This window comes from Lygodium microphyllum, chromosome 12 (assembly GCF_053477565.2).
Source record: "Lygodium microphyllum isolate KBCC chromosome 12, Lygodium_microphyllum_v1.1.10, whole genome shotgun sequence".
Taxonomy (NCBI): domain Eukaryota; kingdom Viridiplantae; phylum Streptophyta; class Polypodiopsida; order Schizaeales; family Lygodiaceae; genus Lygodium; species Lygodium microphyllum.
This window is the reverse complement of record NC_141146.1, coordinates 20,252,871-20,278,005: the sequence shown is the minus strand read 5'-3', so window position 1 is coordinate 20,278,005 and position 25,135 is coordinate 20,252,871. Positions and strand designations below refer to the sequence as shown.

The window sequence follows — 25,135 nt, the reverse complement described above, 5'->3', positions numbered from 1 at the left end:
ACTAAAGAAAGTCGTGCACATTTGTATAGAGGAGGTTTTTAAACTACTAAACATGATTGCTTTAGTGTTTTTTATTATGCGATCTTTATTCATGGCAATAGTTGTAGCATCAAAAAGTGGATGCTTCATGGGAAGGTTGACAAAAGTTTAACTTTTTAAGACCTCTTAGGGCCATCCTGTAGACATCTCCCTTCTCATTTTTAACAAAATGTGAATACTAAGTCATGATATCAATATTGACAACATCATAGAGGTGTACATGCAGAACCGTACATTTAGGTGAGTAACAAGAATTTAAGTGGTGCAAGAGTTTTGCTTCAAGATAGCTTGTAACTCCATTTTTGGTAAGTCCTTGGAGGACATTCAAAATTTGCTCCTTGCACACATGCACTTTAAAGTTACTTGTGTTTTTGGAAAGAACTTACCGAATTTCGGGGTGAAGTTTGTTGTATCGATTCTTTTTTGTGGGCACTACTAAAACCGATCAATGTTGTGTCCTAGTATATTTTGACAGTCCACCCAAAAAGTTTAAGTTGAAGGTTTTGGCATTGGTATCATACGAATGTTTTTAAAGGAAAGGTTGGGAGTGCAAAAATAATTTATTTATGGAAGTTGATACCAAAACCTCCAACCATGACAATATGTACTATGTAGATTTTTAGAGGAAATTTTCTAGTTTTTCGGATGTATTAAACTAAAATCACCCGATAGTTTAAAGTTAAAAACTTTCTCTTCAAACATTTCTTTCTCTTTTTGGGCACTTTTTAGAACTCACTTGATACTAAACCAATTATAATTATCTAATGTTTTAAAATTCTACTACATATTTTGATGCCTCAAGGGGTGTATACCTTGAAATTTTCCGAAATTCGAGAGAGGAATGGGCCAAAACATGAACCTATGCATGCTTTGATACTTGGTTAATCCCCTCGATCACCATGGAAATATTTAGACCTCCTTTTGCACCGACATATATTTAAAGTATTTAATGCTATCTTTTAAAAAAATTTCCAAAAACCTTGGGTTTCTTCAAAATCTATTAATAGAAAGTAAATTTCACAAGCCATGGTTGATGTAAACTCCTATTTTAACCATTTTCACAGTAATTTAATTAGGAAAATGTAACAAGTCTTCAAAAATGTTAAAATTCAACCTCCTTTCTTTTTTTTTGGGGGGGGGGGGACTGTCTTATTTAAGATATGGTAAAAAGTAATGTATTATGTATGTTAGAAACTACTGCCTTTCTGAATATTATATATACACAAATATATATGTATATTTATTTATTTATTTATATCTCAAAAATTCAACATCGGTTTTGTACGAATAGTGGAGCATGGCCTGGGGGGGCTGGGACAGAGAATGTGGACCCAGAGGGCAGCAAGGCTGGAGTGGGTCCCACTTCTTGGGGGGAGAGAGAACATGCGTCCTGCCAGCAGCAGGCTGCAGGCTGCAGCGCCCCAATATACTTGATGCTGGCGGCTGCTATAACCAACTATCACAGACTACAGTCCTCTCTCTACTGCCCGCTCGCTCTCTCAGGCTCTGATGACTCATGCCTCATGAGCTCCCTCTCTTTCTCAGAGACTCGCAGTCTCTCTCTCTCTCTCTCTCTCTCTCTCTCTCTCTCTCTCTCTCTTTCGCTTTTATAGACTCTCTCCCTCCTCCTCGTTTGTCTGTTTCTAGTATCTTCGCCTCTCCTGCTCTCCTGTCTCATTATGTTCTCTCGTTTGTCGTTGTCTGCGTATGCCCTGTCTTGGGCTTTGCATCATCCTGCATTCCCTGTATAGAGACAAAACAGCCACCCTCACAAGCTCCCGAAAGCAAGCCATGAAGAGGCATCTTCCTCCACTACTACTTCTTCTACCACCACCCCTGCAGCAGCACGCACTATGTTGTTGCCCTGCCATGTCCATCAGGCTTGCCCTCTGCTCCTTTGCTGCCATAGCTGCTCTTGCCCTGCTCACAATGCCAGCCTCCTCCTCCCCTGTTTCCCCTCCCCTGTCTCCCCTGTCCATAGATGCCACCACCCTCCTCGCCATCAAGCAAGAAGTATCGGACCGCCTCAACACCCTTGCGAATTGGGTCACAGACATCGATGTCTGCACCTGGAAGGGCATCTCTTGCAGCCCCACTGACCCCATCCGTGTCGTCTCTCTCAATCTCTCTGGCATGAACCTTTCAGGTCACCTGCCCCCTTCCATAGCCAAACTTGATGCCCTTATTAGCTTAGACTTGTCTGAGAATGCATTTATCGGAGATATACCATTCTCCTTCTCCAAGCTAGCCTCCCTCACTTCACTCTTCCTCCTCAACAATCGCCTCTCTGGTGGACTGCCCCCTCACATTGCCCTTCTCCCCAACCTGCAATCCCTGCGCATTGGCGGGAACCCCCTTGGCGGCTCGATTCCTCCCCAATTGGGTAACTTAACTCACCTCCAAGTGCTTGGCTTAGGATCTTGCAACCTGACAGGCACTATCCCCACCCAATTGGGCTCCCTCTCCAATCTAACAGTCCTCAGGCTAGATGGGAACCTCCTAGAAGGGTCCATACCTCCCCAATTGTCCAATTGCACCTCCTTGACTGTCCTCCAGCTTGATCAGAACTTGATTACTGGCTACATTCCACCCGAGCTCGGAACATTAGCTCACCTTACAGACCTCTCTCTATATGGCAATGCCCTGAGTGGACCTATCCCCCCAGAGCTTGCGAATCTACCCCTCCTTACTATTCTCAACCTAAATTGTAATCAGTTGAATGGTACTATACCTCCCCAATTAGGACTCCTGGCTAACCTCATCATTCTGGACCTCTCTGTCAACCACCTCACAGGCACCATCCCTTCCTCCCTGGGAAACCTTAGCAATCTTGTCTACTTGGTATTGAGAAACAACAGTTTGGTCGGGCAAATTCCCCACAGCATTTCCAATATGAAGTCGTTGAAGTACTTTTACAGCTCCTATAACCTGTTTTCTGGTGCAATACCTATCGAACTAGCACATTGTCAGAGCCTCGAGCAGATTGAGTTGTCTGGAAATAGGCTCTCTGGGAGTATTCCTCAGGAGATTGGCACATTGCAAAATCTCACTGCCTTGTTGCTTGACCACAACACGCTGGATGGCAGCATACCACCTTCACTTGGGGCATTGCACAATTTGGAAGTCCTCGCTCTTTATCAAAACAGCCTCTCTGGACCTATCCCCCCACAACTTGGTCAGCTGCGCAAGCTCCGCCAGTTCTTTCTCTACAACAACAACCTGTCAGGTCCTATCCCGCCCGAGATTGGTAGCTGTGTATCTGTAGAGGAGCTTGATTTCTACACCAATCGCTTGTCGGGCCCTGTACCATCCACCTTTGGACAAATGAAGGCCATGTATTTCTTGCATTTAAGGCTAAACAACTTGTCAGGAGAGATACCTCCTTCCTTGGGGGAATGTACTAGCCTTCAAACTCTTGACTTATCAGCCAACTCATTGACTGGCAGCATTCCTAGGACATTCGGTATGCTAAGCCAGCTCCAATATCTGATGCTGTATGAGAACAATTTATCAGGTCCAATTCCTTCTCAACTACTGAATTGCAAGAATCTGCAGAGGGTCAATCTCTATAACAATGCCTTAACTGGTCGTATACCTGGTTTTGGGTCCAATGGGAAGTTCACTCTACTGGATTTGACCAACAACTCTTTGGAAGGGCCTATCCCCAAGGAGCTCGGGAGATCACCGGGAATTTATCGCCTCCGGCTTGGGTTCAATGCTCTCAATGGAAGCATCCCTGCTGAACTTGGCAGCATAACAAAATTGGGTCTTTTAGACCTGAGCTACAATAAGCTCACTGGGTCAATTCCTGAAGGTATTACCAAATGCAATGTCCTCATGCAGCTGTTCCTCAACAACAATCAGTTATCAGGCAACATTCCATCGAGTTTGGGGCAGCTCTCTCTACTTACAAGGCTCGACCTTTCATGGAATGCGGAGCTCATTGGCAGCATTCCTCAAGAGCTCAGCAATTTATCAAAGCTCGAGCTTCTACAATTGAGCGGAAACAAGCTCAATGGCTCTGTACCCTCTGGATTAGGGAACTTGTCTCAGTTGGCTACACTAGATTTGCATGGTAATCAATTGACTGGCCAGCTACCTTCGTCACTTGGGAATCTGAGCAAGCTCTTGGAGCTGAGATTATCACAAAATTTGCTCTCAGGACCCATTGCACCGGAGTTGGGCCAACTCTCTAGTCTACAGGTTATGTTGGATTTGAGCTTCAATCAGTTGTCAGGGCCCATTCCATCATCTTTCAGCAATTTGCAAGTTTTGCAAGGGCTTAATCTATCTAACAATCTCCTAACTGGTGGCCTTAATGCAATTGGTTCGCTGCCCAGCCTGATTAGCCTGAATGTGTCCAACAATGAATTTAGTGGTTCGGTGCCAATGTCCATTTCCAAGTTCCCATCTACCTCGTTTTCAGGCAATGCAGGTCTCTGCGGTGGCTCCCTTCTCCAGCAATGCACAGTGCAGTCTATAGACAGTGAAATTCTGTCAACAGGGCAATTGGCTGGCATCATAGTGGCTGGTGCGTTGCTAATGCTGGCCTTTCTTCTGCTTGTATTATCTGTTTTAAGGAGAAGAAAGAGGCGTGCAGGCTCTCCATTGATGGTAGAAGAGCATCTGTTTCCGAGCAAAAGAGGCTTCAATTGGACTTTCAGTGAAATTATGGAGGCCACAAATGAGCTTAGTGATAGTAAGATCATAGGGTCTGGAGGGTTTGGCACAATCTATAAGGCAGTGATGAGATCAGGCCAAGTATTGGCTGTGAAGAAAGCTTATATAGCAGATGAAGAGTCTGCTTATGACAAGAGCTTCATGAGGGAGGTGGAAACGTTGGGCAAAGTCCGCCACCGGCATCTGGTTAAGCTTGTCGGATGCTGTTTGCATAGGGGTCTTAATCTGCTGGTGTATGAATACATGCCAAATGGGAGCTTATGGGATAGGCTTCATGGGCAAATGGCCAAGAAGCTGCCATGGGAGGACCGGTTCAAGATTGCTGTGGGCATAGCAGAGGGTATTGCATATCTTCATCACGATTGCAGGCCGAAGATCATCCACCGTGACATCAAGTCGAGCAACATCCTGCTTGATTCTGAAGGAGAGGCCCATGTGGGGGACTTTGGCCTTGCAAAACATGTGGACACCTCAAGAACAACTCAATCTGCATCCATTATATTTGCGGGCTCATATGGCTACATTGCACCTGGTAAATGGCCCTGCTCATTGTTTAGATCTGATATGACTGTGTTTATCCCTCAACTTTCCACACCTTGATTAGTTAAGCTCTCTTCTCCCTTCATTAATTTGGCGGTTCCTCATGTTTAACCTTTGCTTGAGAGAGAATTCTTGTGTTATGTTGCATGAATAGCTTCTTCCATCATATTTTCTGAGCTTTGCCCTGGCGAGCAATGCTAGTATTGGGACTTAACTTCTTGTTCGTTGCCTAATATTGGATTTATTGTGCTTTGGCAGAGTATGCCTACAGCATGAAGGCCACAGAGAGGAGCGATGTGTACAGTTTTGGTGTGGTTCTGATGGAGCTTGTTTCTGGGAAGCTGCCTGTGGACCCAAGTTTCCCTGAAGGGGTGGACATGGTGTCTTGGGTAAAGTCCTGTCTGTCATCAAATGAAAGTGTGCAAGCTGTGATTGATACAAGGATGGGAAAACTAACCGAGGCTGAGCGCCTCGAGGCGATGCTAGTGTTGAAGCTGGCTCTGCAATGCACAAGCACACAACAGGTACAACATTTCCTATCCTAGTGCGATGAATACACATCTGACGTGCAAAAAGGGCTTCTTTTGATTTTTTCCTATTGTGTTCAACATTACAAGATTCTGCCCAAGAAGCACCACACATCTAGCTAAGTTTGGTTAGGGGCAGGGAGCTACTCACCTCTAGGGTTAGGATTCCCTTGCCCCCAGCTACACCTAGCGGGGTATGCGGTCCCTCCCTCGTAGAAACTCATGATGTTATCGCACTTCGCAATTGTGGGAATTATACTGGGGGAATTTGTCTAAAACGTCTTCTGTATATGATCTTAACTTCAAAAAGGAAGTTATTTTGTGCTTGTCCCCAAGCTACCTGTAGTGCATTTGTTTGTTGAAAACCCCCAAAAAAATCTTAGCATTTCAATGCTTCGTTAATAATTTGGATAAGCTACATGTAGAAACAATCAATTGAAAGTCGAGCATTCCTCTCTTCTTCAAGTTTTAGCTGATGAATTTTCCTATCTTTTGCAGGCTGATAGACCTAGTATGAGGGAGGCTGCTGACAAGCTTGACCAAGCTAAGAGGCAGAGTCGGTACTTGAGCTCTGAGGAGAGCTTGTCGAGGGCCTTGCTCCTTGATGTGAAGACAACCTCCTCGTGAACATGAGAGGGCACACAAATATGTTGCCTACTTTGTATATTATTTATTCCTAAAATTTGATCAGCATTAGCTAAACTTGTATATATATATATATATAAAGGAATATATTGCTCGTTATTTGCCCTTCAATCCATGTTTTAAGATCTCTCTCTCTCTCTCTCTCTCTCTCTCTCTCTCTCAAAAAAGACAAGTTCGCCTCACTTCATCGTAGGAGTCATGCCACACATTTTCGTCACTGCGAGGTCACTACTTGCATTTGCAAGTAAAGGTGACTACAATTTTAGTAAGTAGGGGAGAGAAGTGGTATGTCATGTGATGGAAACTTGACTTATTCGACATCTAAAATGTTTGGCAAGTTTATGTGTAAGTGTTTTCTTTTGAAAAAGAAAAGATAGTATTAAAAGATCATAATAATAATAAGAAAATCAACATTTCCAATGCAAACCAAGCTTTTTAGCAAGAAGCTTAACCCTTGGCATGTAAGATTTGCTTTAATGTAAGCTTTGTTATTTCCTAGTGGTGGTTGATTACATATAGCCGCATTGTTGCTAGTTCAAGTTTCATAAGAGCCCTCTCAAAATTTTGTGAGAAGGAAAACAGCCTTCCCCAAAATGCACACTTTGTTAGAAATTCTCAAAAAAGTTACTAAAACACCAAATCAATTTTCTAAATTCCTCCTTGGTATGAAATGAGAAAGATATGCATATGGTTTGACAATATATCTCTCTAACAAGTAATGCGATCACAAGGGCCTAAACCACATGAAGTGCTCTAGTAGGGTCATTTTAGAAGTAAGAAAGATATACAATTAATCCTAAACTTCAAAACATACTCTAAAATTTAAGATAGAGATTCATAATGAATAGTTTAGCAAGCACCAACACCAATAGTTTCTATGCTAGAATTAAGCATTAGTTTTTCAAAGTTAAATGAAAGCACACATATAAAGGTAGCATCCTACTCGTAAATTTTTTTTTCAATGTAAACATAAAATTTGTATTATATGAGTAAAAATGTACACCCTCAACAAGAGAAAGACAGGTAGCATATTACTCAGAGAGAGAGAGAGAGAGATGGAGAGAGAGAGAGAGAGAGAGAGAGAGAGAGAGAGAGAGAGAGAGAGAGAGATGTGTTCAATATAAACAAGGGTGCACCAACATGCGCATGAGCATTGCCCTTATGCTATTAACTTTCCTTCTTAAAAGTAGGCCTCTTAATTCAAGTAGACTAGGGGTAATTTGTCAAAGAAGAATCCCCTTGCCACCATATGATTGTAATAGCATATGCTTGAAAGTGGAGACTGAAATTTAGAAGCACCCACCCTTAACAAGTGTTCATTGTGGCATGTGTGCAACTAGGAGGAGTAATTTCACCACATGGTCCCCTTTGCATGCATGCAAGTCTAGGCATGTGTGCTCACCTTGATTGGCTCCAATGTTACCCATTTTTTTCATCCTAACTAAAACACAACTATTTCACCTCCCTCAACTACACTGCCTCTACTCACCACAACACCTCTACCACCTGAACTATACCATAGACAAATTCACCAAAGGTGATCATCACCTTGATTGTCTTCCATTGGTCAATCCCACTCTATCAAGGCAAACACTCCCACTTAATCAAGGTGATCCAACATCGGCCCTACTCAAGGTAATGATGCTAATTGACTCCACATTGATTGACCATCAACTTGACTACATTCTACCCCTCCACTCAAGGTGGTAATTAACTTAACCAAATCACCACAAATGATATTGATCAACTTGATTCCTTCCTATAGTTAGTCAAGATAACCACCCTTCCTATACTTCTTGCTTTTGTTGCTAGAAAGTATATGGAATTGATTCAAATTGATGTAAGGATCACTTTCTTGCATGGAAACTTGGATGGGGATATTTACATGGAGTAGCGTAAGAGATTTGTTATGGAAGGCAAGGAGCACTTGGTGTGTAACCTACATAAGAGCTTATATAGTTTGAAATAGGCTCCCAAGGACATAAGGAGTGAGATTCATTACTACATATACACGAGGAAGGCTAGGGATGGTAGCCTTACGATCTTGATTCTTTATGTAGATCACATGCTAATAGTTGGGAAGTCAATGGATGCTTGTAAAAAAAGGTTGCATCAAACTTCTGATATAAAGGACTTGGGGGATGTTGGTCATATTCTTGGTATGTCATTAGGTAAGATCTAGAAAAAAAGATTCTATATTTATCTCAAAATGAATTATATTAGGAAGTTATTGGAGCATTTCAAGAGGGGGAAGACTATCATGTTCCATTACCTCCATATTTGAAACTTGGCTGAGTAGACAAGATGAGTAAAAGGTTGAAATGGCCAAGGTTTCTTATACATTTGTAGTTGGTAACTTGACATAGACTGTCATTGCTACATGTCCAGACATTGCCTATGTAGTGGGAGTAGTTAGCAAGTATATAGCAAATCCTAGCAAGAAGCATTTGGAGGTAGTAAAGAGTATCATGAGATACTTGAATGGCACTAGGTCTATATATATATATGCTCCTGAAGGAAGGATGAATTTGTTCTTGGATATGTAGATGTTGATTTTGCAAGAGTGTAGACTTGAAGGTCTACTATAGGTTTTGTCTTCACTTTCACAAGTGGTGTAGTCCCTTCAGTCTCTCGATTGCAACCATCCACAGTTGTACCTACCACTAAGATAGAGTATGTTGTAGCCATTGAGGCTTGTAAGGAAGCTACATGGCTTATCCATCTAGTGTGAGATTTGGACATTGCAAGAGAGCTACATCGTTGCATATGATCTTTAATTTTAATTGGCATGTCAATTATCTCAACTCACACAAGGAGCTTGAGGATGATGAAATGGAAATCATAAGTGGTTCCATTTGAAAAGAGGTAATCTTTATTAAGGGAGAAGCCCAAGTGAGAGCACGAGCAAGTGGAAGCCATGGAGGTTTGAGCTATGGTGGATGGAGCAAGAGAGAAAGAGAGACACACACACACACAATATGTGAAAACTCCAACACTCACAATGTGTGACTGGCCTCCCTTATTCTATTAGTCAATCAATGAAAGAATAAAAAATGAAGTGATATGATAGTGATGGATGCCCACCACTTGTAGTGTCCAAGTGTGCAGATACTATCAATGTAGTTAATACACGGACAGCGTAGACACATGCACCTTTACCCCCAGGAACCTCCCACTTAAAGGCGAATGTACTCCTAGTGAGGAGAGAATAAGAAAAAAGTGACAAAGTACAAATACACATAAAGTACAGCAGGATGAGGAAGGATGTCATCTCATCCAACGCCGATTGTTGAGATATTGACAAGTTTAATGAACTTGTCCTCAATGACCTCTCTAATAAAGTAGTAATGCACCTCAATGTGCTTTATCTTCATATAAGAGATTGAGTTCTTGGCCAATTGAATAGCACTCATAGAATCTAAATGCAACATAGAGACCGCATCAATAATACCAAGGTCTGCCACACTAGATGGCCTAACCAAAGAGCCTCCTACTACAAGCCTCAGTGGCTACAACATACCCTACCTTTGTAGTAGATATGGCCATGCATTTCTGTGCCCTAGATATCCAAGAAATAGCACCTCCAGCAGCAAAGGCGAAGACATAGCCAAATGTGGACTTCCTACTATCTACATGTCTTGCATAATGAGAGTTAATGTACCCCATGACTCTTGTATCCTAGCCACTATAACATATATACATATCTATAATGCACTTTAAGGTACCTCATGATACCCTTCACGACATTCCAATGCCACATACTAGGTGCAACCATGTAGTGTGCCACAAGTCCCACTCCAAATGCTATGCCAAGACAAGTGGCTATCATGGCATACATCAAACTACCCACTATGAATGCATAAGGGATCTTGGCCATCTCGGCCTTCTCCTCGTCACACTATGGACAATGGGCCTGACTAACGTTCACATGAGAAGGTAAAGGATAGCCAATAGGCTTAATATCCTACATATGAAATCATTATACATACTCTCTCCCATTATTAGACTATAGGCATTTCAGCCTATATCCAGATGTTCTCAACAAAAGCAAGACAATGCTAAAACATAGCAAATACTTTTGATTTCTACTTGGTGGGATATGCCAGAACCTTATATGAATAATCATCAATGAAAGTAACAAAATAATTCCTGCCACTACCCAACGATGTGCAAGGCATAGGTCCACAAACATCAAAATGAGCAAGAGACAAAGGCTCATCCATGCACGTAATGCTAGACTTCTTATGCAAACTATGGGTTTACTTGCTGCCGCAAAGATAATGATCACAAGAATTCAAACATTTATAGTCAAGGGGTGAAAGATATTGCAAATGGATAAGAATTGTCATTTCCTTTAATGAAACATGTCCAAGGTAATGATGCCATAAAGATCATGTGGTATTGTAACCACCACCAAAACATGGTCAATAGACCCAGATACAAGGAATAAAGAGTGCTAGACTTGGCATCTCGTACCAAGACAAGATTCCCACAAGTAAGCTTCCATGAAAAATCCCCAAATGATACAACATAACTCGCATTATCCAACTGTCCAGTAGAAAGTAGACTTTTAGTCAAAGCTGGAGCATAGCGTACATCATGCAAAGTAAACATACTGCCTAAAGCAAACTACAACTAGATATCTCCAATACCAACAATATCCAATGCCAAGTCATTGCCCAAACCAATAGATCCTATCATGTTGTGATAGAAGTGGAACCACTCTCGATGTGAGGCATGCTATGAAATGAAGCCCTTAAATCAAGCAGCCAACACTAAGCATAGTGAGGCATCAATCAACTATGCAACATCAAGAGAAGAAGCTGCAAGTCTATAATCATTATCACAATCAATCTACATGACATTAATCTCTTCAATCTTAACACTAGACTTGCTAGGGACAATGTTGCAAAACTATAGCCAACCAATGTAAGGTCAAGATAAAGGGCCAAGCAAGAGAAACTACCAAAATAGTGGGTTGCCCACTAACTACAACCAATGTACGCTCAAGATAAAGGGTCTACTCTCATAAACAATGTTGAAAAACTACAATCACAACATGGTGAAAATTATTGCATTAGTAAAATCAAAGTCAAGTATGAGCAATCAAACTATAGAGTCAAATCTGCAACTACCAAATATATCCTACAAGAAGTAGGATGTGTATGAATAGCTAGCAGTCATGGAGCATGCAACCAATATTGAGAATTATCAAACTAAATGTGTTAAAGTGGGATACATCTAATCGGCATAAATTTCATGCATATAGGAGGTCTCAGAGATAACATAAGAGAACTGCCATATACACAACTAACTAAGCAAGTGTAAAGAAGCTCAATACATAGCCAACCAAGATGAATACATAATTGAAAACATACTAACAGAGGTAGGTGCTAGCCTCAATGCAAATATCAAATCAGCCCACTAGGCAACAACCACACTCAAAGGGCATCTGGAGAGCATAGACATAACTCAACTGAGTCCCAAGGTCTCATTGAAGTAAGCTCAAGCTCAACTGTGAATATCCAAAGCTCTATGTAACATCCAAGTGTCAAGAAAGCTCCCATTGGAACAAAGAGTGAATGCCATATGAGTAAAAGAAGCTTAATACATCATGTGTATAGCATCCAAACATCCAAGATACATGTGACATGTATCCAAGAGTATAAGACCCAATATCTTCTTCCTTCAAGCTTTTATTGTAGCATCCAAAAGTAGTGGCCAATAGCATAAATCACAGCCAATGTTGGTATGACCAAGCCCAAATCACAACTCAAGAGCTCTCAATAATCATAATCAAGCATGTAGTATCCATGTCAAACATCAATGCATCAAATAGAGTGCCCAAATAGCATCCAAGAGCAAGAGGCATAAGGTGCACTGATAAAATGGTGTGCTAAGCTATTTCAAGCTCAAATCAATCTCAAAATCATTTGAAGACATCAACATAACAACCCCCAATGATTTGGCATCAATATGCGGGCATATAGGTATTAGTAGATCTCCAAACAATGAAGTGTATGTTGTCCATGTATGTATTACAATATGCTACCCACAATATACAACAATTAGAAAATTTACTAAATTGGAGTTATTGTAAGATCAAATCGTGCCAAAATACATCTCAATACATCCTCAAATGGTTCAGGAACCAATAGGCATCACATAAGCATGTCATATGAGAATCAGGAGCTTGGAAAGTGAGGGATATGTCTATCCCGAATAGGGTAATAGTAGGTTTGTCTGAGTATTTAGCCATTGTGATTGAGCATAGAATACTAAATAAAGAGTGCTCATATAATAGCAAATGATGCCAAGACCAAGTATCAATGGTTCTCTAGTCACGCTGAAACGAATGTTAGAGAGCTCAAATCCTAAAATTGAAGGGACAGCTTGATGTAGCAAACTGGTGTAGTTGCATGGATAGCCTAGGAGGATACTGCTACACTTGGTGATCTTGATGGAACCTTAAACAACGTGCAAGCAACTGATAGTAGCATCAATTTCATAGGAATGGTAAATTACAAAAAAAACTAAAGTCCAAGATTTAGAAATCACCAAAAAAAAAAGTATTGGAGTCTCTATTGTCCACAAAGGAAAATGGATGAAAGAAGGGGTGTTAATCTAGAATTAGGGGGTTGAAACTCGAATGTGTAGCCTTTGATTTTGTGGAATCCTTATCCAATGCCCAGCAACTCCCAATGAATCTCTAAGCTCAATCCCTTTGAGACCCCTTGAAAGTACCTCCATGTCCTTTCATATTCCCTTCATCCCCCTCCCTTAGCCTTAGCAATACCACACCATCTCTCTCCACCATGGCACCATCTTCATCCTCCTTTATGGTGGCCTTTCCCTACTCTTTACCTCTCCATCCTTGCCAATATCTTCCTCCCCATTGCTATCTTCCTTTCTTTTAAGAGACACACATCATCTTCATTTCCCTTTCTCTTATGATACCCTCTTAGACCCATTATCCTATTGTTAAGGGTATCATACCTTAAATAAATCTAATATCATCTAACAACAACCTTTAACAACACAAAAGTTAAAGCCTCACTCAAGTTACACAACCTAAGATAAATAAGCTCTTGAAAGACACGAGAAACAAAACCCTAAAGGGCAACCATAAGGTTTAACAACTCTTAATATCTATCATTAGCATTCCTTTTAAAAAAATAAATAAATAGCTTTTTGCAAAGGTAAATCTCTAATGGGGTTCTCTTCCTAGCTATCAATGCTAATAAACCCCTACATCCGAAGATACATAAAGATGTGGCTACAATCAAATGGTGTTCCCTCAAGTGCCTATGGAGCTACATGATGGAGTCTTCTTCCTTTCTACATTGGGCAAAGAAGTTGTGCTTACGATCCCTTATTGAAGACAGAACCCTATCCTTTGAAGACTAGTAAAGTTTTTCTGTGTGGGAGAATCTGAGGCAGGAGTTCCCTTACTCTAGTGGTCGTGGATTTGGAGTCCCATACCCTACCATGGCTAGGCCTTATGATCGAAGTTGTTTTACTAACAATTTTGGAAGTTGTTTGTGTTAGACAGTGGTTCTTCTTTGACAAGGTTCGCGAGGACGCTTCATATTTCAGTGTGGGAGGAATATGATGACACCGAAAAGAAGCATAAAAACAAGGCACAAAAATGTCCATGCATATATAATAATTTCATCTTTTGTAAAAAAGATAACAAGTACATTGTTACAAAATCACTAAAATACACACCTATATGAGGGGGCCACATCCACATCCACATACACCATCATAAATAAATGGTATACACAAAAGTGTTACATGCATGCATTTGTGAAGGGTAGGAACACTCAAAATTAAAGGCCAAAGGTCTTATAATATCAAATGTATCAAAGTTTCAAAGAAATAATAAAAATACGAAGGGGTGTGCTTTTTGGGGAAGAGGTGGGGTGGAGTGCACGAGTAGTTATGTGCCTCTCTCCCTTCCCTCTCTTGTCCAATTGCACATTCTCTTTTTGGTGGTGCAAAAAGTTGTTCTCTCTCCTCTCTCCTCTGTCTTTTGTGCAGACATTCTTCTTTTTCCTTTTTGTTCTTGTATAATGGTTGAAGATATGGATGAAGACGATGAAGATAAAGAGTTTGTTCATTATTAAGTGGAAGATTTATGGTTTCTTTTTAGTTTTGAGATTAATGGCTCATCCATGTGCATAGATTTTGCATGCTTCTACCTTGGTTTCATGTTCATTTCCTGCCGTGGGAGGGTTGCTGTCATATCCTCTAAGATTTCTAGGGAAAAGGAGGGAAGCAGGGTTTCCCCCATCATTAATCTAGTCATGGCTCTACTATCTATCCCTAGGTTGATGTCCAAAAAGAGTGGAGGGAGGTGGGCTTTCTCGGCTATGGATCTCTGCATTAGTAGGAACTTGATAAGCCTAAGATAATTACAGGTAGTTAGGAAGGTTGGATCTGGGCAAGAAGAAAAATCCGCAAGGAAGCGGTTGATAGATGGGAGGAGATCCTCTAACCTAAAGACTAGGCATTCCTCGGGGCTCCGGGCATTAACATTATATATTTTAGGAAAGTCAAAATCCCCATGAATATTTCAATCATAGTCAACTCCATGCCTACGGGGGTAGGGCATGTAGATGGGGTCATTGCATTCTTCAGGGAGCGAGTTGCAGAAGGCAGTCCAGGCGTCAAAATCGGTATCCCAAATCCTCCTGCGCCACTTCGATTGTGCCTCGTAGCCTTGGACAGTTTTCGAAACCTTGTTTACCTTGTCTTTCCAATAGTCTGCAGGCTCTTACCTCCATCTGGTTATTATGAGGCTTCTTTCCTCTATCCACCTGTTTGCAAGATCATTAGCCAGATCCTTGATCTTTTCTAGAAGGCCTAGAGGCAACACACGGTCCAGAGAGTGTGGATAAGCAAATGAAAGTTCACGCCATATGACCAATTCCTGAGGCCAATCGATAGGATGGGGATCCCCCCGTAGTGGCACTGGCTCTTCAGGGAATTGTCTTAGTAGTGATTGTGCTCTGCATTGGGCTTCCTCTGCTAGTTCCTGTCTTCTTCTTCTGGCTACCACAATGTGCTCGGGCATGTGGGCATCTTTCGGGCTCTTCACGCGGGAGGTCTGGCAGAGGCGGACCGGGCATTCTTTGTTGCTCTTCTTCAGCCTCTTGCTCAAAGTCCGGACCCTCTTCGACATTCTGCTCAGCAACTGCTGGGGCCGCTTGTGGTGGTGGTGGTGGCTGCTCGTGCTCTTCGAACCCAAGTTCCTTAAGCTCAACAGTGGAGAGGCCGGCACGACGTAGGTAGTGAAATTGCTGCTCTTTTGTGATTCATATGCCTGTTGAAAGCTCCCGTTCTTGAAGGCCATACTTTAGTGCTTGAGTGGTCAGTTCTAGCTTCCTTCTTACCCTCTCCACTGAATCATTGCCCTCCGCTTGGGTGGCATGTAGTATTGTGCTGAGGAAGGCTTGCCTTTGTGCATTGGCGCATACATCAGTAGCTTCTGCCCTGGATTCCGCAAGCACTCTCTCGCACTCAACCACCACCAAGCGTTCTGTTAAATGCCTAACTCTTTCAAAATTGTTCTTTTTCCATTTGCTGGCTCTCTCGTTCATCATCTTTCTTCCCTCCTCCAGCTCACTTACCAAGGTTGTCACGACTTGCTGCTTCTGCTGCGGGGACTGTCGGTCTTTCCTGTTATAGGAACTCTATCTCTCTCTCCAATCTGTCTTGTTCTTCAAGTTCACACCATAGCCGAAAAGCTATGGCATCCTCTTGTCGCTCAGTTGGCTCGCCCTCCTGAGCTTCTATCTGTATGTACCTTTCCAGCTTGGCAGTTCTTTGTTCCAAGTCAACATATTGCTACACTAGTAACTTCAGGCTCCGCTGTTCTGCCACTAGGTTTTGCTCTTCATCTTCCAGCCTTTGTCTTAGGCGGATCTCATTGTCCTGGGCTTCCTTGGTCTTTGCTTCCAGCTGATCTTGTAGCGCTTTCACCTCCCTTCTTCAATTGGCTCCTTGCTTTAAAACTTCTAGCCTTAAGGCTACCGAAGTTTCCTTTTCTTTCTCTAGCCCAGGGCCACCTTATTTTCTTCTTTCACCTTGTCCAATTGTGTTAGAAGCTCAGCCACATAAGCTTTGTAGTTGGCACCAGGTGGCATGGGAGTAGGGGCTATAGTGGTTGACGCCTCTAGCTTTTGTCATTTTGGATCTTGTCTAGACTCGGCATCTACGGCGGCAGCGGGCCTTTTTGCTCCGGCTTCTGGTACAATCTCGGCCACTTTACTAACAAGTAGCTGCATCATGCTCATCAGTTGGGCCGTGTCTAGAGGGGGCGTGGATTGCGGGGTGGTTGTGGTTGTGGTGTTTGTTGATACTGGCATGAAGGAGGAAGGTTGGGGGTGTAGCAGGGACTTGCCCTTGCCTACAACCACTGGGGCCGCTTCCACACTACCACTTGCTTCAGCCTCATGCTGGGGACTCAAAGGGTCGATCTCTTCTCCCCCATGGGTTTCTTCGAGAGATCTACGAGTGGCCTTTGCCAACTCAGCAAGTTCTTTCATTCTTAGCTCGTCGGCTTCCTCCTCTACCCTTCTTTGCCTCTCTTCTTCTGCCCTCTCTAATTCTTTTGAGTTCTTCCTCTTCTTTTTTCCTTCATTCCTCCTCCATCCTCCTTGACTCTCTTTGAGCCCTCTTCATCTCGGCTCACTCTTCCTTGCTCAGTCTTTCTTCTTTCTTCTTCTGGCTCTTGTCAGTCTTATTTTGCTTCCGTGGTTTAGCCGCTTGAGTGGGTGGTACCTCCGGCTCTCCTTTGTCGCTTATTGTGTTTTCACTCGAGCCTTCTTTCTTGCGGTGAGGTGAGCTTTGGTGCACAACTTGCTCTTCATCTACACCGGCATCCTTGATAGCCTCATCGATGATTTCCGTCAGGACACCGCCATATCTGATTGTAGAGGCTTTCGAGGCAGGCTTTTTTCTTGCCAATCATGCAGTAGAGATAGGAGACTCCCCATCAATTGGTGCTGCGGACCTTAGTCCTCTGGCACTTATCGCAGTGTTTCAGAAATTTAGCAGCATCACGGAATAGGGTGGGCCACCATAGTTGGGATTGTAGCACCTTACGGGCTATTGTATCCCCACTAAAGTGTCCTCCAGCTATTCCACCATGCGGTTCTCTCAATACATCATGCATCTCATGCTCACACACACATCTACGCAACAAACTGTCTTGTCCTAGCCTATAGAGTTGGCCGGCGATCAGTTGGTATGGCTGGATCTTTAAGATAAGTCTCCTTAGCCTGGCTTTCTGAATAGGTCTCTTGGATAGACCATTCTCTAGCACTTGAACTATATCATCGGCCCAATATGGCATCAGATCGGCCCTAAACAAGTTTCTTTTGCTAGACAGGCCAAAGAGATGAGCGTCCGATAAGTCGTCAGGTATGCCTTGTCCAACAGCCTCTCCTGTGGGTATGCGGGACATGTGGTCAGTCATATAGTGCTGCTTTCCCTTACATACAACCACAGAAAAATCAAATTCCAACAAGAGAAGTAGCCATCTAGCTATGCGACTTGTAGCGCACGGCTTATTCGTGAGATAGAGCAAGGCTTGATGGTCAATGAAAAAGACGAAGGGGGTGGCCAACAAATAATGCCTAAATTTCTTTACAACAAACACCATGGCTAACCCTTCCCTTTCTGTAGTGGAATAGTTCTTCTCCGTTTCAGTGAGCTACTTGGTGGCAAAACCCATGAGGTAATCTAGGTTATGCTCACCAGGCTGGCATAGAATAGCTCCAATAGCAAACTTAGAGGCATCTATGTGTACATGGAATGTTATGCTCTAGTATGGGACTCGTAACATTGGTATAGTGATGAGAGCCTTCTTCAACTCTTCATATGCACGCTGGCATTCCTCAGTCCACTCGAATACAATCAGCAACTTGTACAATGGTCTAGCAATCAATGCGTAATTCAGTACAAAGCATCGATAGTATCCCGTATGGCCTAAGAAACACTGAACGCCCTTATAGTTAATGGGTGGTGGTAGGTCGACAATGACCCTGACTTTTGAGAAGTCGGTGGCAATGCCATTCCTTGATACTACGTGCTCTAGGATACATCCGTGTTTCACCCAAAACTGGCACTTTAAGGGGTTCAACAAGAGGTTGTATAACCGACACCATTCAAAGACAGCTCTCAACTTTTCTAAGTGTTCACCCAACTAGAGTGTATGCATAAGTCGTTTACAGACACCTCCAGCTCGTGTCTAAGCATATCCTTGAAGATGGTGCACATTAAGGCGCATTCATTAGCCCAAAGGGCATAACAATGTGGGCAAATACACCCCACTCCTATCGAAGGCAGTCTTGTGTCTGTCATCAGGGTGCACTTACACTTGATTATAGCCAAAGAAGCCATCCAGGAAGCTGTAGGCTTCTTTGCCTGCTACCCTCTCCAGCATGTGCTCGGTATACAGTAAGGGGTAGTTGTCCCTCTTCGTAGCGACATTAACTTTCTTGTAATTCATGCACACTCGAATTTTACCATTCTTTTTCATAATAATCACTATAGGTGATACGCAATCCGTGTGCTCAATCTCATATATAAATCCCGCCTTTATGAGCTTATCGATTTCCTCCTTCACTGCATGGGCGTGTTTGGGATTCATGGGGTAAGGTTGTTGCTTTGTTGGCACCGCATCTGGAACCATTGGGATATTATGGGTCACAACCCTAGGATCAACTCCTTTAAGTTTCTCCAAGGACCAAGCAAACACGTCGACATACTCTCGTAGGAGAGCAACAAGTTTAGCCTCCTCATCCTTGGTCAAGTCGTCAACAATGAACACAGGTCCAGGCTTCTCGCCTTCCCTTGCCAAGTTGACTTCCTTGACCTTGGCGGGTCCCTCAATTGGCTCATTGGTTTGCCCTTGTCTCTTTGCTTCTAGCAGAATCACCACTCTATCACCCTTCTTAAACTTTGTGAAGCGTTTGGGGAGATCCTGCGGCTTCTTTTGCTTTTTTGCTTTTGAGTCCTTAGTTCACTTTCTGGTCTCCTCTGTTAGCCGTCTGCGCCTTAGGTGGACTGGCAAGTCCCCTTTGGTGCATCTGACCTTAGAGGGTTGGGGTATTTCCCCACACACACTCTCCATACTGACTTCTGACTTCGAGTCAAACTCACAACCCTTACTTGAGGAAGGAATTTTGCCAGGGGGTTGTAATTCAGTAGGTGTATCCGTCTTTAGCACTGGAACTACCAATGGTTGCGCCACTCCTGTCCTCGTAATCCATGGCTCCCATGTGCTCCAACCAGGATCTATCGCACTCCATCCGCATGACTCCTCTTTCATTCCAACCTGCCCTTTCCCTTCTAGGCATATCCAATAGAGCAGCAGTCCTCATACTCCTCATCATCAGAGTCTTGTCCCTCTGACTGCTCGTCTGCACTGGGTGCTCCATGTCGACTACCGTGGGGGGGACTTGCAAATTGCGAACCAAGGATTAGGCCCTGAGGCAAGATAAAACTATTTGAATGGAAGGGATTATACAGTGGGTTATCAAGCACACATGATGAGGAGGGGAGATGTGAGGCATGCAGTGTTTGTTGTAGAGGGATGGCCCCCATGATGATGTTCGTTTTGCCTCCATCCATTAGCAGATATTGGCTTATGCTAAGTTGTGTGGACTGGTTGTCATGGAGTGGGGTAGGGCTCATCCTCGGAAGGATAGACCGGAAAGGGGAAAGGTGTATAGAAAGGGACGGCGCCCCGCCTACACCATTAGAGATGTTGGTCCAGGGCTTCCTATGACGGTAATGAGGGTTGCATGCCCTCCACCTGGAGGTGAAAACAATCACATGACTTCTAAATGTGTGGTGAGAGGAGGACCTGAGGAGCTCAACTTGTCAAACCCAACTCTTCTCCCTGTGCTTGACTATCATTGCTTGTGTATGTTGATATTATCTATATAGGATTACAAAATTCATTGTTTATTTATGTACATATTTACGAATTTATGCCACTTCACAAGGATAAAAACCAATTGTAGAACTCTAGATTGTACTGGAGTGTGGCACAAGCATCTAGTACTTGTGGCAGCTTACTCAATAACGATAGATATTTTGCAACATCGAGTAGCATGGCACCTTGTCCGAGTCTACTGGCAACATGTAACTCCTCCTCAGTGAGAACCTTATCAGCCAGAGAGTTCTCTTGGCTAGTTCTAGCTAAGTCTGCACCCTGAATGGCAATGAGCACTCAAAAGGAAGTTGGTGCCACATAGGTTGGGTCTCTTTGAGATCGCCATTTGGCCAATCGCTCCTCTGAGACTGTCATAATTTGGGCTCCTAGTTCGGCCATTGCAACACGATTTTCAAACCAATGTTTTTCAAATTGACTTGGACCCTCTGATTGTCACTTTAGCTTCTCTATCTCTAAGAGATTTGGTTGGCAGAGCACATCATTGAATGTTACAGTTAAGTGTAGTTCGTCAACTTCCTCGTCAGAGGTGACTCGCATGCATTCATGTAGGAGCCTGTCATAGTGCTCGTCAAGATGCTCTTGCTCTTCCCAGGATAGGGGAAATGGCAAGTATTCTTCAAGCTGCTCCCTAGGGAATCCGCCCATGTCTGCAAGGACATAGACACGTGCGAATACCCTAAGTTTAGCATCCAACTCGGTTAAGCATTCTGCGACACTTCTATGTTCAACGAGGGCTTGCTCAGTTGCTATCTCATGCAAGGTTCTAGGAGTTTGTCTAGGATTTAGTATAGTTGGGGACTCATGCCAATGCTAGGATTGCTTACGCTCTCAGGGTTTCCATGTTTCTCGTAAGGTTTTGTTATTGCGTTATGGTTCTCCTTGGATGTGACTCGTATAAATTTGTCATCCTATTGTGACAGTGTTGTATCCACTCTTGATTGGTCAATGTGAGTTTTTTTGTCGGTGGATTGAGTGTTGCAAGCAACCGTTGATGGTAACGGCTGCTTTGATTTTTTAGAACACACGGATGCGTCTGAGGTCTCACCGCTATTAGGAGAGACATCAATGGGTTCATTGGTGGAGGGACTTGATTCTTTATTCCTCAGCTCTTCGACACTCTTGGTTTCAATCTTCTTGGGTCTATAGCCACGTTGTTTTCATTCTTTTCTCTTATTTTTCTTACGCAATGTATCCCTTGAAGACTCGGGACCTTGAACTAGGTCAGTCTCATCGATGTGCTTGGCTGGCCTCAGCATTCTCTTTCTCTACTATTTAACTCCTCCAGCCTAGGCTTTAGGAACTTTGGAAGTGCTGGAGTTGTCAAGGAAGTTGGTTGCAATATCAAGTCCCTTGGACGATCAAAAGTGGTCGTGTCTTTTGTTGCCCTTTGAGCATTCACTTGTGTAGATCGAGCATGAGTTGATCTAGGCACATTAGGTTGCATAGGCATATCCTTGGGCCGAGAGCTACGGATGGTAGCATGTCCCACCTCTTGGACATTTGGAAGCTTAGATGGAGATAGAGATTGGGATTGAGCAGCTACACTTGATGACTGCTGTTGTGCTTTATGTGACCGTTTAGGGAAAGAGGATGTAGGAGACTTGGGACTCCTAAGTGGCTCCAACACTGGCTGGGAGATTTGCTTGTGGCTGTTAAATGATTTCACCATTTGCTTTGTTGAGCATTTAACCTTGCCATGAGCAATGTTGTGCCTATGATGCCTATTATCCTCTTGGGAAATCAAAGGCTCCTTGGGCACTAGTGGCTTTTGCATATCCTCAATGATTACATCTGATATCTACTTGTCAAGCATGCTAGGCTGAGGATCTACCCTCCAATTAGTCCTGTTTGGTTTCTTGATTTCGACCGTGAGGGGCTCGATCACTCCAATGTTTTTGACTTGAGACTTGGTTTTTCGTTTAGATCTCCTCCTACGCTTCTTCGCTCTTGATACGATTTGGCCTTCAGTCGACAAAGGAGGTTTAGCAGGGGGTTTTGGCACCCAAATCCATCGGTTACTTGTGTAATACCCTTGAGCACGTAGCAACGCTTTGGATATCCATCACGGCGTTGTATTGACCATCCATCAATGCCTTCGTCTATAAGGCTTGGACTTCTTTTGGGGTTTTCTACGATATTTGTAAGTCCAAAGCCTGTCCTTGGTATTGTCTCTTGACCTTCTTGTTTCAGGCATGGCCTCATTCACTAGTTCTTGTTGTTCGACCTATGCTTGTATCAACTCTTCCAACAAGTCCTTGCTCTCATTAGTAGGCTTGACTGTTATGTCAGCACCTTCCTTGTCTTTTCCTCGAGGTTCGATGAGGTCATCCTTGCTAAAGGTTGTGGCTATCCTCACACCCGATAGTGTCAGGTGTATCCTTTGTGCTACATAGTCAGCCTCACACTTGGTCGCTCTTTTGAAGGGTCTTCCTAGGAGGGTTTCCTTCTTGCAATTAGCACTATTTGGAGGAACATGAAATAGGATAGGCAAGCTTTCAATTTCAATTGTCGCGAGGATTTTGCACTTCCCTATAAGTGCTTGTAGGTGTCCCCCGTAAGGACTAAGAGTTGCATTAGTCGGTGTGAGCTCTAGTTGGCCTAGTAGGGTCCATGCTTCATAGGTCAAGATATTAAAATCTGCTCCTTCATCAATCAGAGCATCGATAATGTGCTCTCTTTTCGCGGTGAGTGTGACCCTAAGATAAGCAGGCGGTACTATGTCTTCATCTTTCAGGTCTTGGCTCATAAACTTAAGCCTTCTGACAAATGCCCTTGGGTCCCCAACTGCACGACCAGATGTGGATTCTCCACTGATCTCTTGGATTGCCTGTGCAGTGCTATTCAAGGTGCATCTATCGTTAGGACTGTCATATCTAGTCATCCTCGCTGTTGTAGCTTGATGTTGTTGCTTTTCGCTTTGACTAGACGCAGTCCAAATGTAACATGTACGCGTTTTTGCAGTGTGGCCTTTTTGCCCTTGTTGGCTAGATTGGCCCATTGAGGTTCTAGGGTCTCTGTTTGTCTCTATTTGGGTATGGGCTTTTGGTTGCTCTTTTGCAAGTGAGAATCCATACTCGTGTAGAGCCATTACTACACTGGGGACTAATTTGGAGAACCTATCACCGTGTGCGTTTTCTCTCCAACCTACTCGGGGGAGGTGCAGAGGGGGGCAGAGCCCCCTTTGTGAAGATCCACGGGGGGGCGGATTCCCCCCCCCCCCCGGGCCCATAGGGCCGTTACGGTAAAGGCCATGTATGATTTGAAGGACCGTTCGTAGCCAAATTTTGAACTACTTGCTCTAGATTTCACCCGAGTGATCAATCTATGATATGGTCTCAGCTCTATATGGTCTCTCGATCAGTTTCAGGGTCTACATGTTAAAATTTGAAAAAATCCAAATTCGGCCCAACAGGTCCGAATTGCAGGGGCCGAATGCCTGATTCGGCCCATCCAAGGGCCGTGGGCCGAATGAGAAAGGGCCGAATGTAACTGGTCCGAATGCCAAATTCGATCAGCCTAAGTGTGCTTGTCCAAGGGCCGAGTGGTGAATTCGGTCGGGCTGAATGTCAACTTGTCCGAGTGGGGTTGGGCTGAGTCGACAAGGCCGAGGGCCGAATTTCAAAGTTGGTCCGAATGCTTCACACTCGGACGGGCCGAGTGAAAGGCCTCGGAGTGTAGTGGACTGAATGACCTAGCGGTCCGAGGGTCGAATGGCCGAGTGGTCCGAGGGTCGAATGGTCGAGCGGTCCGAGGGCCAATTCTGGGACTCGGCCTAGAATCACCGTCGGGCCGAGCACGACATGATTTTTTCCGATCTTCAAAGAATTCATCGCACCGAGTGATCGAGGGCTTCCTACCTACTGAGCACCTCCAGATCCAACCTACTCAGGTAGGGAAAGGTGTGGAATTACCTGGGCTAGGCAAATAACTCCTGGATGGCCAGATCGAAGCGGATCCACGTGAGGATGTTTTCTCCCTCTCTCCTGCTCTCCTGAAACCCTACAATGCACAATGTGGCCTTTCTTGCCACTCCTGGCCCCTTATCACCCTGCCCAAGCATGTACTCACCTTAGTCTTACTTCCCTTACCAACATTTCACCCAAATTTTCATTTTTTTCCCTTCTTATCCCTATTTCAACCTGTTATACAGCAACAAAAAACCCTACTATTTGCTCCAATGTTTTGCTCCTATCCTTTCTAAATGCAAGAAAAAATCATAAGGAAAATACCTACACTACTCCATCATACTTCCCCAAGTCCAAAACAATAAAAACCTACTTGCTAAGGAGATCGAATACCTCTTCAAACTCCATTGCTTCCTACCTATCTACCTCAAGCACCGGTTCGAGGAAAACCCTTGCTTTGATGTTGCTCGATTCGAAGCGCGTAAGCGGTCAAGGCTTGAATCCATTGGTCCTAGAAATGAAACCAAAATGTGGGAGCTTTCGCTCAACCGCCAAGACCCACGGACCGCTTATTGTTTCAAGAGTTCCAAGCTGAGCACTAATGGCTACCTCTCACATAGCCGACGCGCTACCTATCCATGAGTGTAGTGAGCTTACCTCCATATCAATTGAGTTACCTCCTCACTTGCACACTCCTGCAGCTAAACAATCCAAGTGCAAGCTTCAAGCAAGCTCCATCCTCAAGCTCCACGCTCCAAGCTCCATTGCCGCGAGCAAGACAAGAGAAGAGAAGAGAAGAGAAGAAGAGAGGAGAAAATGGAGAGCTT

General features: G+C 43.7%; 1 protein-coding gene across 1 annotated transcript; it reads left to right on the top strand.

Moving 5' to 3' along the window:
* Positions 1–1,505: 1,505 nt before the first annotated feature.
* On the top strand, positions 1,506–6,534 carry GSO1 (Leucine-rich repeat transmembrane protein kinase). Its single transcript, XM_087689246.1, has 3 exons — positions 1,506–5,251; positions 5,518–5,783; positions 6,285–6,534. The coding sequence occupies exons 1-3, from the start codon at positions 1,747–1,749 to the stop codon at positions 6,411–6,413; spliced, it is 3,900 nt and encodes a 1,299-aa protein (XP_087545372.1). The 5' UTR covers positions 1,506–1,746; the 3' UTR covers positions 6,414–6,534.
* The last annotated feature ends 18,601 nt before the right edge of the window (positions 6,535–25,135 follow it).